Source organism: Egretta garzetta, unplaced genomic scaffold, assembly GCF_000687185.1.
Source record: "Egretta garzetta isolate BGI_Z169 unplaced genomic scaffold, ASM68718v1 scaffold78, whole genome shotgun sequence".
Lineage (NCBI taxonomy): Eukaryota > Metazoa > Chordata > Aves > Pelecaniformes > Ardeidae > Egretta > Egretta garzetta.
This window is the reverse complement of record NW_009260593.1, coordinates 564,114-577,361: the sequence shown is the minus strand read 5'-3', so window position 1 is coordinate 577,361 and position 13,248 is coordinate 564,114. Positions and strand designations below refer to the sequence as shown.

General features: G+C 45.5%; 1 protein-coding gene across 6 annotated transcripts in view; it reads right to left on the bottom strand.

The window, feature by feature from the left end:
* The window catches only part of LOC104131465 (N-deacetylase and N-sulfotransferase 4), a 107,651-nt gene that overhangs the window by 7,387 nt on the left and 87,016 nt on the right, over positions 1 to 13,248 (bottom strand). For all 6 annotated transcript variants that reach the window (XM_035900182.1, XM_009644628.2, XM_035900179.1 and 3 more), the window contains exons 8-12: positions 11,157 to 11,253; positions 9,884 to 10,007; positions 7,952 to 8,126; positions 6,622 to 6,792; positions 4,049 to 4,158 (exon numbers count right to left, since the gene is read on the bottom strand). In XM_035900182.1, coding sequence (XP_035756075.1) covers positions 4,049 to 4,158; positions 6,622 to 6,792; positions 7,952 to 8,126; positions 9,884 to 10,007; positions 11,157 to 11,253 — 677 coding nt within the window. The remainder of the gene's footprint in view (positions 1 to 4,048; positions 4,159 to 6,621; positions 6,793 to 7,951; positions 8,127 to 9,883; positions 10,008 to 11,156; positions 11,254 to 13,248) is intronic.

The window sequence follows — 13,248 nt, the reverse complement described above, 5'->3', positions numbered from 1 at the left end:
TGTTCGAAAAGGATGAGGTATAATTGGCTGGAACACGGAGTTAATTAGTTACAGGCTACCTTTTTGCCCTGGCTCTGTCCGTACGACACGGGGCGCACCTGCAATTTGCTGCTGTACATAAGTGAACTAATTTCTGGAGAAGGGCGAAGCTTCTTCACCTTTTCTTTTTTTTTTTTCTTGCCCAGCCTATTATTGCAGGCCTGACCCTGGTTTCCTAAACTGTCTCAGCAGCTGTATCAATTAAAAAGAAATAAATCATGGATTAAATGGATATATCGATGATAGATTCATTTCTGCTTCGGCCTTTTCCATCTGCTCATTGCATGGTGAAGTACTTGAGCTGGCTTGCACTGATTTCCCAAGAGAAGCAGCAATGTAGTGTGCTGGGTAAAAGGAAAATGGCAAAACTGTGCCCCAAACAATATTCCTGCCTCAGAAGGAGCATATTGAACATTATTAACAGAATGTGCAAATTAGGAGAGGGGAAGAGAGGCTAAGACAGTTCAGGCTGCGTTCAACCCATTGCGTTCAGGTATTATGAAGCTTCCAGGACTCCTGAAAATGTAATTGGGCGCAATGGAAGTATTTATTTAAAAATAGTGATAGCCTTCAGGCTAAAGTTACAAGTGAGCTTTTTAAAGCAGTCAGCAGTAACCTTTCCTCCAGGCCCGGTTATCTTTTCTTCCCTTGCAGAGCAGACCCGTGGGAGATGCAGGGTCGAACCTGGCCACCCGTACGCCCACCCCACCTCTCGGGAAGTCAGCACCCGATGCTAGAGGCGAGGAGGGTGCCTGCGAGAGCAGGGGTGAGCGATGCCACCATGAGGAAATGGCTTTTATTCTCTGACAAAATGTGGCAGCACTCCAAGAGAAAACGTTTACTTAAGCACGCTCCCTTGATCTTGTCTTTTCCTTTCCCTCCTGGTGTTCACATGGGGGGGAAACAAGGGAAATCTGCCCTGTGAGGCTGGATGTGGAGCCGCCTCTGTGGGCACAGCGTGGTGTGATGAGCCAGTCTGGAGGAATTTGCCAAAGCCAAGCTCTGTCCTGCCTCCTGCTTTTGCTGCCCGCTGAGAAAAGCAAAGGAAGAAGGGAATCGCTGCCCCAGGTGACCCTGGGCCCCGAGTCATCTGGGGGTGTCGGGAAAGAAATGCATCTTCCTAGAAGCCAGCGGAGCTTCGGTAGGGCCGTCCTGTGGTTAAAAGGAAAGATCTTTTGTAACTTTAGTCGCACATGTCCTGGGTTTCTGTTCATTAAGTTGAGATGCTTAAAAAATGTGAGCCCGTGGTCACTCCCTGAGAAAACGAGTGGGTGGGGGAGAGGTGGGAAGAGCATCTCTTCAGTGCCTTAGTGGGAACTTCATGAAGACCAACGACTCATTTCCCTCTCCCAGCACGTTGTGCGGGGATCCCAACGTCTTTCCGTTGAGGGCAGTCTGTGTAAAAGCTTTGCAGCATTAGTTGATTTCCCCACTTTGTTTTCACTACTCTAATAAAAATTGCAGGTCATAGAATGGTTTGGGTTGGAAGGGACCCCTAGAGGTCACCCAGCCCTGCAGTGAGAAGGGGCATCTTCAACTACATCAGGCTGCTCACAGCCCCGTCCAACCTGACCTTGAATGTTCCCAGGGATGGGGCCTCCACCACCTCCCCGAGCAACCTGGGCCAGGGTCTCGCCACTCTCACTGTAAAAAATTCCTTCCTTATATCCAGCCTGAATCTAGGTCCTCTTTAGCAGCGTGTGTAAGAAGCAATGGCCTAGCTGCCCCTCGCTGCTCTGGCCAATGTCCACTTCTCTCCAGAAGCCCGAGCCCTGCCTCTGTCTCTCCTCTGCTCGCTCTCCGTGGCTCTGGTTAGTACTTTCCTTCTGCCTGGGTTGATTTTACTCTCCTCTAAAGACATGCACGTAATTACTCAGGGTGATGAACTTGTTGCTCGCTGCTGTTTGCAGGACTGGGTCCTGAGGCTAGTTTGCGACGACTTTAAAAATGCGTGGTATACAGTTATTAGGCAGTAATGGCTGGGAACGATCCTACGCAATCCTTTTTTCTTTGACAGCCCGACCATAAAGCGACTTCATTGTTTAATGCATTTTTCTCTTCCGTCCTAAATCACTACGGAAGCGTGTGCTTCCACAGCACATTTGCATTCTTGATGCCTCTAACCAGTGATTGCATAATTTTATAGACCTGTTTACAATCCATTTTTTGTGTCCAAACAAGTATGCGAGGCCAAATTTTTTCCTGGTGTGTGACTCCACTGACTTTAATTTAGTTACAGAACGGAAGATATATGTACGTGGGTGTGGATTTTTGAAAACCTAGCAGAAGGCACTGCAGCTGTGCGGCAGCAGTTGTTCAAACAGCAGTGGTTCAGCTGTGTGTTCAAACTCCTCCTCCATTTCATCCGCTTTGGAAGCCAATGGCTTAAAAAAATACAATCTGCAATCCAAAATTCTTCCTCTAGAAAAAGATTTTGGCAGAGCAACATCCTTAAGACCCAAAAAACGACAAGCACTTAACTGTGACTTTGTACCTGCTATATGAATAACCATAACCCTGCCAGCGGAGGAAACATTAAATAATGTTAAACAATAAGCAGAGGGGAGGCAATGTGGGGTGGGTGGGAAGTCCGTGGTCTCATTTTCCCACAGTTTTCCTGGTACCAGCCCGCAGGGAAGGTTTGGTACAGGCTTTTCTGCTTCCCAGCCCACATGGGGGCTCGTGCTCTCTGCTCGCACGCTGACTTGGAAAAACCTCCATGGTGGTGCCAGGCTTCCCAGCCTGCAGATGTCCCAGGGCTCTCCCAGCCCAGCGCTTCTGGCTGCCGTGGGATGATGATCCTCATACAGAGTGCAAAAGCTTCTTACAGTTTTCTGCCGGACTAAGAGGGGAAAGAGGAATTCAGCCTGCTCCCCCCACCCAGCAGAGGCTCTGCTGTCCTGCGGGGAATTGAGAAATGCTGAAGAGAGAGTGCCACGCAGGCCACCGATCCCCTTCCGTGGGGAAAGCCTCACCCTCCGGGCAGCGAGGATGGGGAATGCGATGCAGGCTCAGCACAGCTGCCTCTGCTAGATCTGAACCAAAGGCTGTGGGAAGTCAATCAAAGTTTAGACTGAGGGGACCTTGATTTAGGCTCCTTGCAGAGCACCTGCAGATTTGGCACGGACACCCCAGGCCATGAGCCATCAGGCTGCTCAGTCTGAGAGTTTTGTGCTTCACAGGCAAATACGAGCTTCTCCCCATGCTCCAGGTGCTGCGCGTGAGCCCGGCACTTCCAGGTTAGGGATCTACTATCAGGAGCTTATAATTTTCCCAGTCTTTAAGCGTACAGACTGAATTCTTCCATCTCATGTGCCTGGCTACTGCCAGGGAAAAGGTTGGCAGAATTGGCTCCACCGTATATGAAAATGGGATTAGGGAATGATATATTTGGTCCGCATTAAAAACAAACAATCAAAGAAACCGTGCGACCAGATGAATCTCATCATACTGAGTGCTTCTAGCCCAATCGCTATCGTTAGACTCCTATATGAACACGATAAAAGCATTTAAGCCCAACTTTTCACACCGGGCACTCAGTGGTCTTCAGCTTCTGGAGGCTGTCAGAAGGTTCGACAGTCTGAGGTGCAAATGCATGTTGAGCTGTTGCAGGCACGACTCACATCAGCTGAACGTACAATTGAAAAGCTGAACGTGAAAGCAGAACTCGGTACCCAGAGAAAACAAATCCTGGGCATCTCCGATCGAACGCTCAAACGTTTTTGACATAAATCTGGGGTTTTGTTCTGCATCTGATACAAAATACGGAGCAGCCACTTGTTCGGTGTGTTGTGCAATGTATGCAGTCGTGCAACTGAATTCTGGAATGTATTGTATGTGCGCCAGTTAAGGGAAAATGTGTTAAACAGGACTTTAAGAAAACCCCGAGCTTTGCAAAATTATCACTGTTGTAATGTGGTGTTCGTTTGTAGTTAACAATCAGGTGATCTTGGTAGGAGGGGATGTACACCGCGATCCCGTAGGGCAGATAATAAAGGAACAGACTCACGTTAGAGCTTCAGAGTAATTGTAATGAGGAGAGACTCCAAGAAACTTCTGCACTTCGTCCATCACAGTAGCCGGGTCGCTTCTTAGCTGCTGTCCATCAATAATGAGCAACTGTAGGGGTAAATATGCTAGCTGTTTAGAAACAGGACTAAGGTTAACGGAAGGATGGCATTATTTCCCTTCTGTGCCGATGTGGATTTTCCAGTGTTTCACCACCCTCATTGTAAAGAACTTCTTCCTTATATCTAGTCTAAACCTACCCTGGTTTAGTTTAAAACCATTACCCCTTGTCTTGTCACTGCTGGCCCTACTAAAAAGATTTTCCCCATCTTTCCTATAGGCCCCCTTTAGGTACTGAAAGGCCGCAATCAGGTCTCCCCGCAGCCTTCTCTTCTCCAGGCTGAACAAGCCCAACTCCCTCAGCCTGTCCTCATAGGAGAGGGGCTCCAGCCCTCGGATCATTTTTGTGGCCCTCCTCTGGACCCGCTCCAACACTTCCATGTCCTTCAAATTAGCACGTGATTTTGTATACTGCTAATAACAATCATATGGGTGGGCTTCTTTTTAGATTGACTTTTTGCTTTATTATGCTGAATTTATGTAGGTGGGTGCCTTGTAACTCTGTGTGCACACATGGTTCAAATGCAAGAGTTAAATCTCACCAGCCAAACCCGAGTCTCAGAGAATTCTGAGAAAAAGAGATAAGGAAGGAATGTAAAAATAGTGTTGAGGTTTGCAATGTGTCCGTAGAAAATCTGGCACGGTAAAAGAAAAATAACAAAAAGTTCATTTATATTTTAGAATTAAATTTTCAGAAACCATGCGTTTACATGTTCAAAAGTGGTGATGTGGCAATTGATTTGAGACTTACCCCCTGCCTATCAACCATACAAAATTGTTAGCAAAGGGGTTTTGGTTTTTTGTTTTGTTTTTAATTAAAGATTGATGTGATGTAAAGGTACAGTGACCTCCATAAGCAAATGTTAAGTTAATGTATCAAAAGTCTGCTGGAGTACCAAGTGGTGTTACTAATAACTATGCTGGGCAGATGTGTTTTATATTTATTGTGAAAGCTTATTATGAATTATTAAGTTTTTGAGTGCACAGGCCGAGTGAATGCACATTGCTGAGTGCCCATTAGTAAGCACCGTGAGTGCGCTCGCTGCGCGCACCTGATTAAGAATGAGTGCATTTTGTTGTGTATCTTGTAAAATTAATCACTGTAACTACAAAACATGAGCGGTTACCGGTTTCACAAGAAATATGTCAATGTGCCCCTGAATGTTTAATAAGAGGGCTGCACTCGCTCTTCGCTGTGGCAGGGAAGGAGAGAAATCTTCCTGAGAAGGGGCAGCAGCCCCGGGTGAGGGCAGAGAAGGAGCACAGGGGTGTTGGGCACCCTTTGCATGCTCCGGATTTGCTGGGACAGCCCCTTCTCCTTCGGAGGAAGAAGTCACGCCGTGGTGGCCGATAAGGAGACCTGCCCAGTTTGCTCCTAGGACAATGCTGCCTGGGGACGGCCCTTGCTGGAAGCTCAGCTGCTTAGGCACTACTCTTCCCCCATTTACGAGAGAGTAGGGTGGCCAGAGATGAAAGAAGAAAGTAAATGACTAAGGCTTTCTCCTGGAAATGGGGTTGCCCTGCTTCTCCTCTTTGTAGCACGGCTGAGACTGTATAAGAAGAAAAATTAGGATTGCAGAAAGGCAGAGCTTCTATTTCTTTTTGTTTTTCCCACATCCCTGACTAAATAGGCAACGCTCAATTCTGCCTCCTTTCAGCAAAATTCTGTCCCACATAGAGCGATCTCTGGAGGTACTTGTTCATTATGCTTGCTCATTAAACACCCTTTTACAACTTTTTCTTACAGCAAGTAGACATGTGACCTGAGCTATGGACCACGTCCACGGGTAACGAGTGCCCATGCATATATTTTGTAGTATTAAAATGTTTGCTTCAGGTTTATATCTGCAAAAAAAAATTTTTTTAGTAATTTTTTTAGGTCTACATGTTTATGTAAATTTTTCATGGGAAACACTATAAAAGACAATTCAGTAAAACATCTGAAGGAAGATGGGGCAGAAGGAAGATGGGGCAAAAGAAGGAATTTCTGCTCTAATGCTGAGAAAGGCTAATTCCATATCAGCATGAAACAACTGTGAAATTCTCTATGAAAGGGAGTGAGTGGGAAGCAGAATGGAATTTCTTTCTAGAAAAAGCCCTGGCATTTTCTAAATGAATTTGTCAAATCTTCCCACAATGTCTCATGCTGCAGCTGCTTCTTTCTATGGACCCAGAAGCCTTGACAACCTTGGCTGATCCTGGAAGGAAACCCCAAAGTCCCCCATCAAGCCCATGTGGCCACAGTTCACAGCATTTTCCTGTTGCATCTTTCCCATCAGAAGACAGAAAAATCAACACACTTCTGCCAAATATCCTGATCTTGTCAAAGCTGCATTTCCTAACAGCTAAGAGCTCCAGTGGGAAATATCCCATCACCTCTAAAGATGAGGCTGTACTCGTTTTGGAACTTTCTGAGAGTTGATGAGCTTGGTGAAACAACAGGTTGGAAATTACCTGTGAGGCAGGGTAGTGAGTTAACCATCTTTCGATGTGGACAGCATACCACCCAGGTGTCAGGCACCTCTTCTGGAGAGCCCTTATCTCCGAGGGCGCCCAATGGCTGGACGTAACGACTTCATAAAAATTGAATTTCAGGGCAGCGGGGTCCTCGTGGGATCGCTGATGCTAAGGAGAGATATTTAGACGCATATCACAAGGATGCTGAAGATTAAGCTGTAAGCTTCCCGAGAGCTGTTGGGACCTGAGGATCTTAAAGGTCTTTACCAACCTAAACGATTCTGTGATTCTATTCTATGACTCTATGAGGGCTGTGCTGGCATGGCCAGCCTGGCTGTAGCCCACAGCAGCCCCGTGGCTCCCCACCAGTGCCACTTCTGCCAGGCAGGGGCAGGGAAGCAGGATGGGGCCACCACTCAGTCAAGGGCAGGAGGGAGCCGAGGAGCCAAATTCTGCCAAAGTAGGGGCAATTGTTTTTACTGCTTTGCATCTCACACTGGCAGTTGCAAAGGTGCAAATGAGATCTTGAAGAGGATGCAAACTGCAGCCCTAGGCCATGTGTCATGCCTTGCAGAACTCATAATAACAGGACCAGAAATGGTGTGGTTTATCCTTATTGCAACATTATTAATTTGTGCCTGTTGTAACACTGCGTTTACTATTTCCTTTATCTATATGACTACACCATATTTCACAGGCATGCTTAAGCATCTCTTTAAAAATAGGGGGTTTTTAAATAGTGCAGGCTTTTTTATGGAAAGGTGTGGGCTTGGTAAAAGGCAAGAAAGAGCATCCTAGAGTTTCCTTGGAAAAACAACAGGCTTTCTTTTGTTTCCAAGGAGAGAAAAAAACCCCAACAACTCTCCAGACACAGCTCTTTTTAACTCTCTTGGAAACTTTAGAAGACACCGCATACATTTGTACACCACTGCGTATTGCTCAGCTTACACGCCGGAGGATGGGATGAGGTACCAGATTCTCAGCATCAAGAGCTCTGATTTCCTAGCTAGGCCATGCTCATTTTCCCCTGTGTATCTCCCTGGGCGAGGAACTCTGCTTTTCCTCTATGCAGTGTCAGCTGTAATTGAGATTAAACTGTTTGTTTACAGCTGGTGGCAGCTCTGTGCTGAGAAGTTTCATCATTTATGACACTGGTGTCACAGGTGCCAACTGCAAAAGCTGGCATTCAGCATCCTTCCGCTTGTACACACTGCAAATGCTTTGCAATAAATCCCATTCTTGCTCAAGGACACAGATTCCCACTGATTTTGGCCATCATCCCCTGCCACTGATTTTACTGTCCGTTTGTCAAAGGCACGGTCTGTACCTGGTACCAGGAATACGCTCGATCCGATGGGTCGATGAGGATGGTGATGATCTTGGCCTTGGGGATGAGGGAAGCAGCTCGCTTAGGGGCTTGCTCAGAATGGAAATAGTTGGCACTTTTCTCGAAGAGGAGGTCGGTGGTGGTGTTGGAAGGAGTGGGGAAGAAATCCATGTACCTGGGGGGTGTGAAGCAACTTATTAGAATTAGCAGTATCGCCAAAGGGTCATATCCCTGTGCTTCCCATTTCATGGTAGGTGAAAAGGTGAATTTTCAGACATAATTCTCAAGAAGCAAAATTGAATTTCTCAGCTCACTCTGGAACTGGAATAGGGGGAACACATCTTGGCTCTTACATGGTGCTGGTAATAGCTAAAGTCTCCATGAAGTCAGGTAATTAGGTTTTTCCTTTGACAAATGGGATTTTTGCTAAGAATTTCAATGCCAAAGGGATATCTTTCACCAGTTTGGAGTTTTAGCTGCAGAAAAAAAATACGAAAAGCTTCAAAACGTCAACCATTTCATTTTAACATTGTTGAAATATTTCATTTTGGAACCGACAAATCTTTCCTTTTAGACGTTTTCAGAATGCAAGTTTTGAATTTTGGCTTAGAACAGTCTTTTCCACTTAAAATTGCTTGGAAGTAAAAGTAAGTAAACCAGAAGGTTTAGCTGAAAGAGGAAAGAATTCAAATGAAGCAAAAGGTGAAATTGTTTTGGAAGCATTTTTTGGTCCCTTTAGTTTTCCTGAGCGCTCTGGGAGCTTCCAGTTTTGGCAGGACTAACTGTTTTTCATGTCCTTTCTGTGCAAATGAAGCATGCGGGGCCTCACCCTGCACACAGGGCCCTACTGACTTTTGAACCTGAAAGCCAATTTCGGTGAAGCGTGGCAGAAGAGGTCTCTAAGAGGCCGGCCTCTTCACAATGAGAACAGTCAACCGTTGGAATAATCTCCCCAGGAGAGGGGTTGACTCCGCCACATTGGACACTTTCAAGCCTCAGCTGGACAGGGCGCTGGGCCATCTTGTCTGGACCGGGCTCTTACCTAGAAAGGTTGGACCAGATGATCCTTGAGGTCCCTTCCAACCTAGGATTTTAGGATTCTATGATTCTCTATGTTGTGCAAAGGGCTGCAGAGGGGAGGTTCCCCCCCATCACCCCTCCTTCTCAGAGTGGATCGCACCATGTACTCTACGGTAGTCACGGGTGATCTCTTTCTTGAAGCAGTATGGAAAAACAAACACCGAGCACTTCTTTCCCTTCATTTTTCAAGACACCCTGAACTGAGAAGTTGGTTTCATAGTTGTGGGGACAGCCTGCTTTTATCGGTCAGCCTGGTTTGCTCTGCACGCTCTCCATTCCGTACACGGGCAAGGAAAATCGCTCAAGATTAATCTGTTTCTGTGTCGTGTGACGTTTGCCTTATACTTCAGTTTTCACACGGGGACGAGACCTGCTGTACCCCGTGGAAACGGAAGCCTTACAGAAATGCTTTTCTTAAGCGAAAGTAGTAAAAGTGATATTTAAAATTGTGATAGGGAATACCAGCTGAAGTGCTTTACAGTGGTGTTTTTTCCTCATGAAGAGACGAATCGAATCCTACTTCATGAAAAGCCGCTTTGGAAGCAAATGGGTATAATTCATTATAGATACAGTTATGGAAAGACAGATGCTATTCAGCATGAAGACAGACGTCAGAACTGAGCTGGCTAGTGTATTCATTGGTGAAAAAAATTGTTACTGTAATATCTAAACAAAACTAAGGACTTGATTAAATGCCCCATCATTACAAATTATTTCTCTGTCTGTCTGTTAACGCCAAGCATAATAAATGCATCCAGTAATTATGTTGATGCCATACATGCTTCTGCAATTGCTCCGTTGTGATTTACCCAGGATTAATAACGAACGCTTCCTTTTTGTTATTCTTCTTACCAGTCAATTCCCTTGTGATAGTTGTTCCCGTTGAAGAACTGAACTTCTTCAAAAGTTTTGGGGCTAGGGAGATTACTGATAATGGAAGGATGCATCAGAAGAAATAAATAAAGCGCTGTTGTTCCTACAACAACCAAAAGAGATGCTATTAGGAAACAGAAAAAAAACCCAACCCTTTGACTTTATTCATTCAGGAAAGTACTTTAAATTGCTGCATGCTGAGATATACAGGAAAATTAGATTACCTTTTGCAAGAAATTTGCCTATTGATGAAAGGCCTATGTAAGCACAGGGGGCTTTTTTTGGGGGGGGGTGGGGGTGTGAGGGTGGGGGTGCAAATACGTGCAGGCTTCTCTGCTCATCAAACTTTTCCCATTTCCAAACCCTGAATTCTGCTCTCTGATGCAAGCGCGATATTGCTGTTGATGACGTTGTTCGCTGGGCTGCGTATTTAACCACTGAGGGGGGATTTGGCCTGAGCACGTTTGTTTTCAAACTATTTAAGTCGCACAAAACTTTGCAAAAGCACTAATTGTGGGATTATGCTTTTGTTGCTCCCAGAACTGCCCTTTTGTCCTCCGGGTATTTTTCCTGGGGGTCTGCTATTGAGGAATAAATTGTTTATTTCAATGCTAACAAGCCCGTATGTGATAAGTATGCTTTAAAATCCCAGTAACAGGACTTTTTTGTTATGAGTTTGACAAAACCAGCTGGAAATGATGTATGGTGGTAAATGAAATTTTGGAGAATGCGTCTTAAAACTTGCTCTTCAATGATTTCATGCTACGCAAGCTATGAATCAAGCCCTGCTGTCTCTTTGTCACTGTCGCAGAATTTCTGCATGATCCTGGATTAGTCATTTATTTCCCTGCCTCGGCGTCCACTTTCTGTAATACGTCCACAACAGTAATAGCTACCTTGGGAGTGGGAATATGTGGCTTAACCCAAATAATGCCCCGAGACCCTCAGAGGCCTGCAAGGTGGTAAATACATTTATTGTCAATTAGGGTCTCAAGCTATGTTGAAATAATTTGTCAAAGACTTTAAGAACAATTTTAATACAGGGCAGCCTGGCAGCACAGGGGTTTTTACGTGGTGAATGAATGCAATTTTACTATACAAACAGTTGTCCCTTTCTGCTGGCAGTGGAGTAGTCCCTGTCTGAATCGTGTGGGGATCAGGAGTGCACCGTCTCTATAGCAGGGAGCTGGCTTCAGTTCACAGGACACAAATACACAGATACAAAACTGGGGGCCAATTCCTTCCTTCTTACCTGTTTTCTGAGGTCCTATCACAAGAAATTTGGGCAGGTGGTCGCAAGTTTTGTCTCTGGACCAAATATCCCTGTGTCGTTTATCATCACACGGATTCTGAAGAAGAAAAGGCGGTTGGGTACATCACTCTGGGGGTATCCTAAATGCTTGCACGCACACGAGTCTTTGCAGGACCTCAGTGCTATTCACTAATGCCCGAGCCTTACACTGAAGTAGTGAAACCCCGCATGTCCTCGTAAGAGTTTACTCTTGAGACATATTGAGCACTCTGGTAGGGATCCGTGGAAGCATTCAGGTACAGAGGGACCAAGCTCCTAGGTATCCTTCAGGCCCAATCCTTCCAGGGGTCCCAGTGAAGTCAGTTCTGTGCAGTTGTGCAGATCCTGGATGGATTGGTGTTAAAATCCACACCCCATGAGACTACCCCATTCCCTTTTCTCCCTTGGTCAGGGTCATTTCATAAACTCAGGGTCCACTGGCACATAGGTAGACATGTATGTGGTCCCGCTGACTAACATTCAATGTATATATAATGGTTTGGCATGACTGAGGATTAAGTGCAGTCATTAGGAAAAAAAAAAAAAAAAAAAAAGAAAAGAAAAAGAAGGAAAAAAGGTTAAAACATTGATTTAATCAAGTTTTCATTTGAGGTTAAAATGGGAACCTCTGCTTGAATAGCTTCGAGGCATTTACCTTCTTAGGTGACAAAATGGTTTCAGATGCATAGGATTTAGCGCCAATTTTAATTTGCATAAGAACCCACAAGGAAGGACAAAATAGAAATGTGGTATGTTTTTCATCTCCTTATCTTTCTACTACCTATGAATGCAAAATAAAAATGTGTGAAAAAAAAAAGACCCCCCACAAAGGTTCAGATCAACTGCTCTTTAAAGCAGGTACCATATAGGTACTGCTTTTGCATAGTATTGGCTGGTAATAGAATATACAGTTTTCTAGTGAATAAAGTTAACAAAATATAATGGAGAAAATCATTAACTGATGTGAATTGCTGCAGCTCCACTAAACTCAGTGGAAATATTAGAGATTTATACTTCTTTTGCATCTGGGCCCAAAAGAATAGGGACGTTTTCTGCTCCTTTTTGCCCATCTAAGCCCAAAATAACCGCACAGATCACCACAGTGTGCCTGCCTAGCTAAAAGCACGCCATGGCACATCATATTCCGAGTAGGAGAAGAGCCAGGTATGCGTAAGAATGATTGGGAAGTTACAGTGTTGAGATTACAGGCAGCACTAATGTGCATTTGAAGCAGAGGTAGAAAATAGTCTGTGCTGAAACCCTTTTCCATTCTTAAAATAGCTGCCCCTTCGGTGTTTGCTGCCCTCCCTTTTCCTCGCTGTCTCATTGAAGGGGGTTGGGGTGGTGGGAAAGCCTCCTCGTAGCTGCAGCGACCCAATGTTAGTGATTCCCCGTGAAGGGGTGCGATGGCTCTGCAGCGTTTGCCTTGAGACAGATCTCACCGCCGGCGACACGACTAGTTAAGACGACGCGATGCATCAGCAAAACTACAGATGGGAGGGAGGGGAATGGACGCTTTCTCCCACGTAAATGGCAATTAGGTGCTTTTGGGATGCCTGACCTGGGGTGAGTGGAAGCTAATCCATTTCTAGTCAAACGCAGTGCTGTCTCAAGAAAACTTAAATAGTCTAAGGCGGCATGCAGGAAGAAATAAATAACATCTCTGAATGTGAAAGTGTGAAGTGGGATTTTTTTTTTTTTTTTTTTACAGGAAAAGATTTTTATTCCAACAGGCGGATTGCAATTGGAGGAGGAAGAGGATGTGATGTTACCTGCCAAAGAGGGTCCGTCTGCTCCGGGAAGAGCTCAAAGTACTTCTGAGCCAGCTGAACTGGGGGCAGCGTCTGCAGTTTCAGGTTAGTCGAGCTCTTAACGAAGTTGGCTAGGTTCGCAAAGGTGTATAAGCCCAGGCGGTCGTTCCCGTAGTTAGACAAATGGGTCATGAAGATGCTGATCTGGGAGGCAAAAGAAACTTTTCAGTGGCAGGACGTGAGGAGATGGCAGCGGCTGGCTGGGAGGGCGGGGCGGGGGGGGCCTGGGGGGGTTGGCGCAC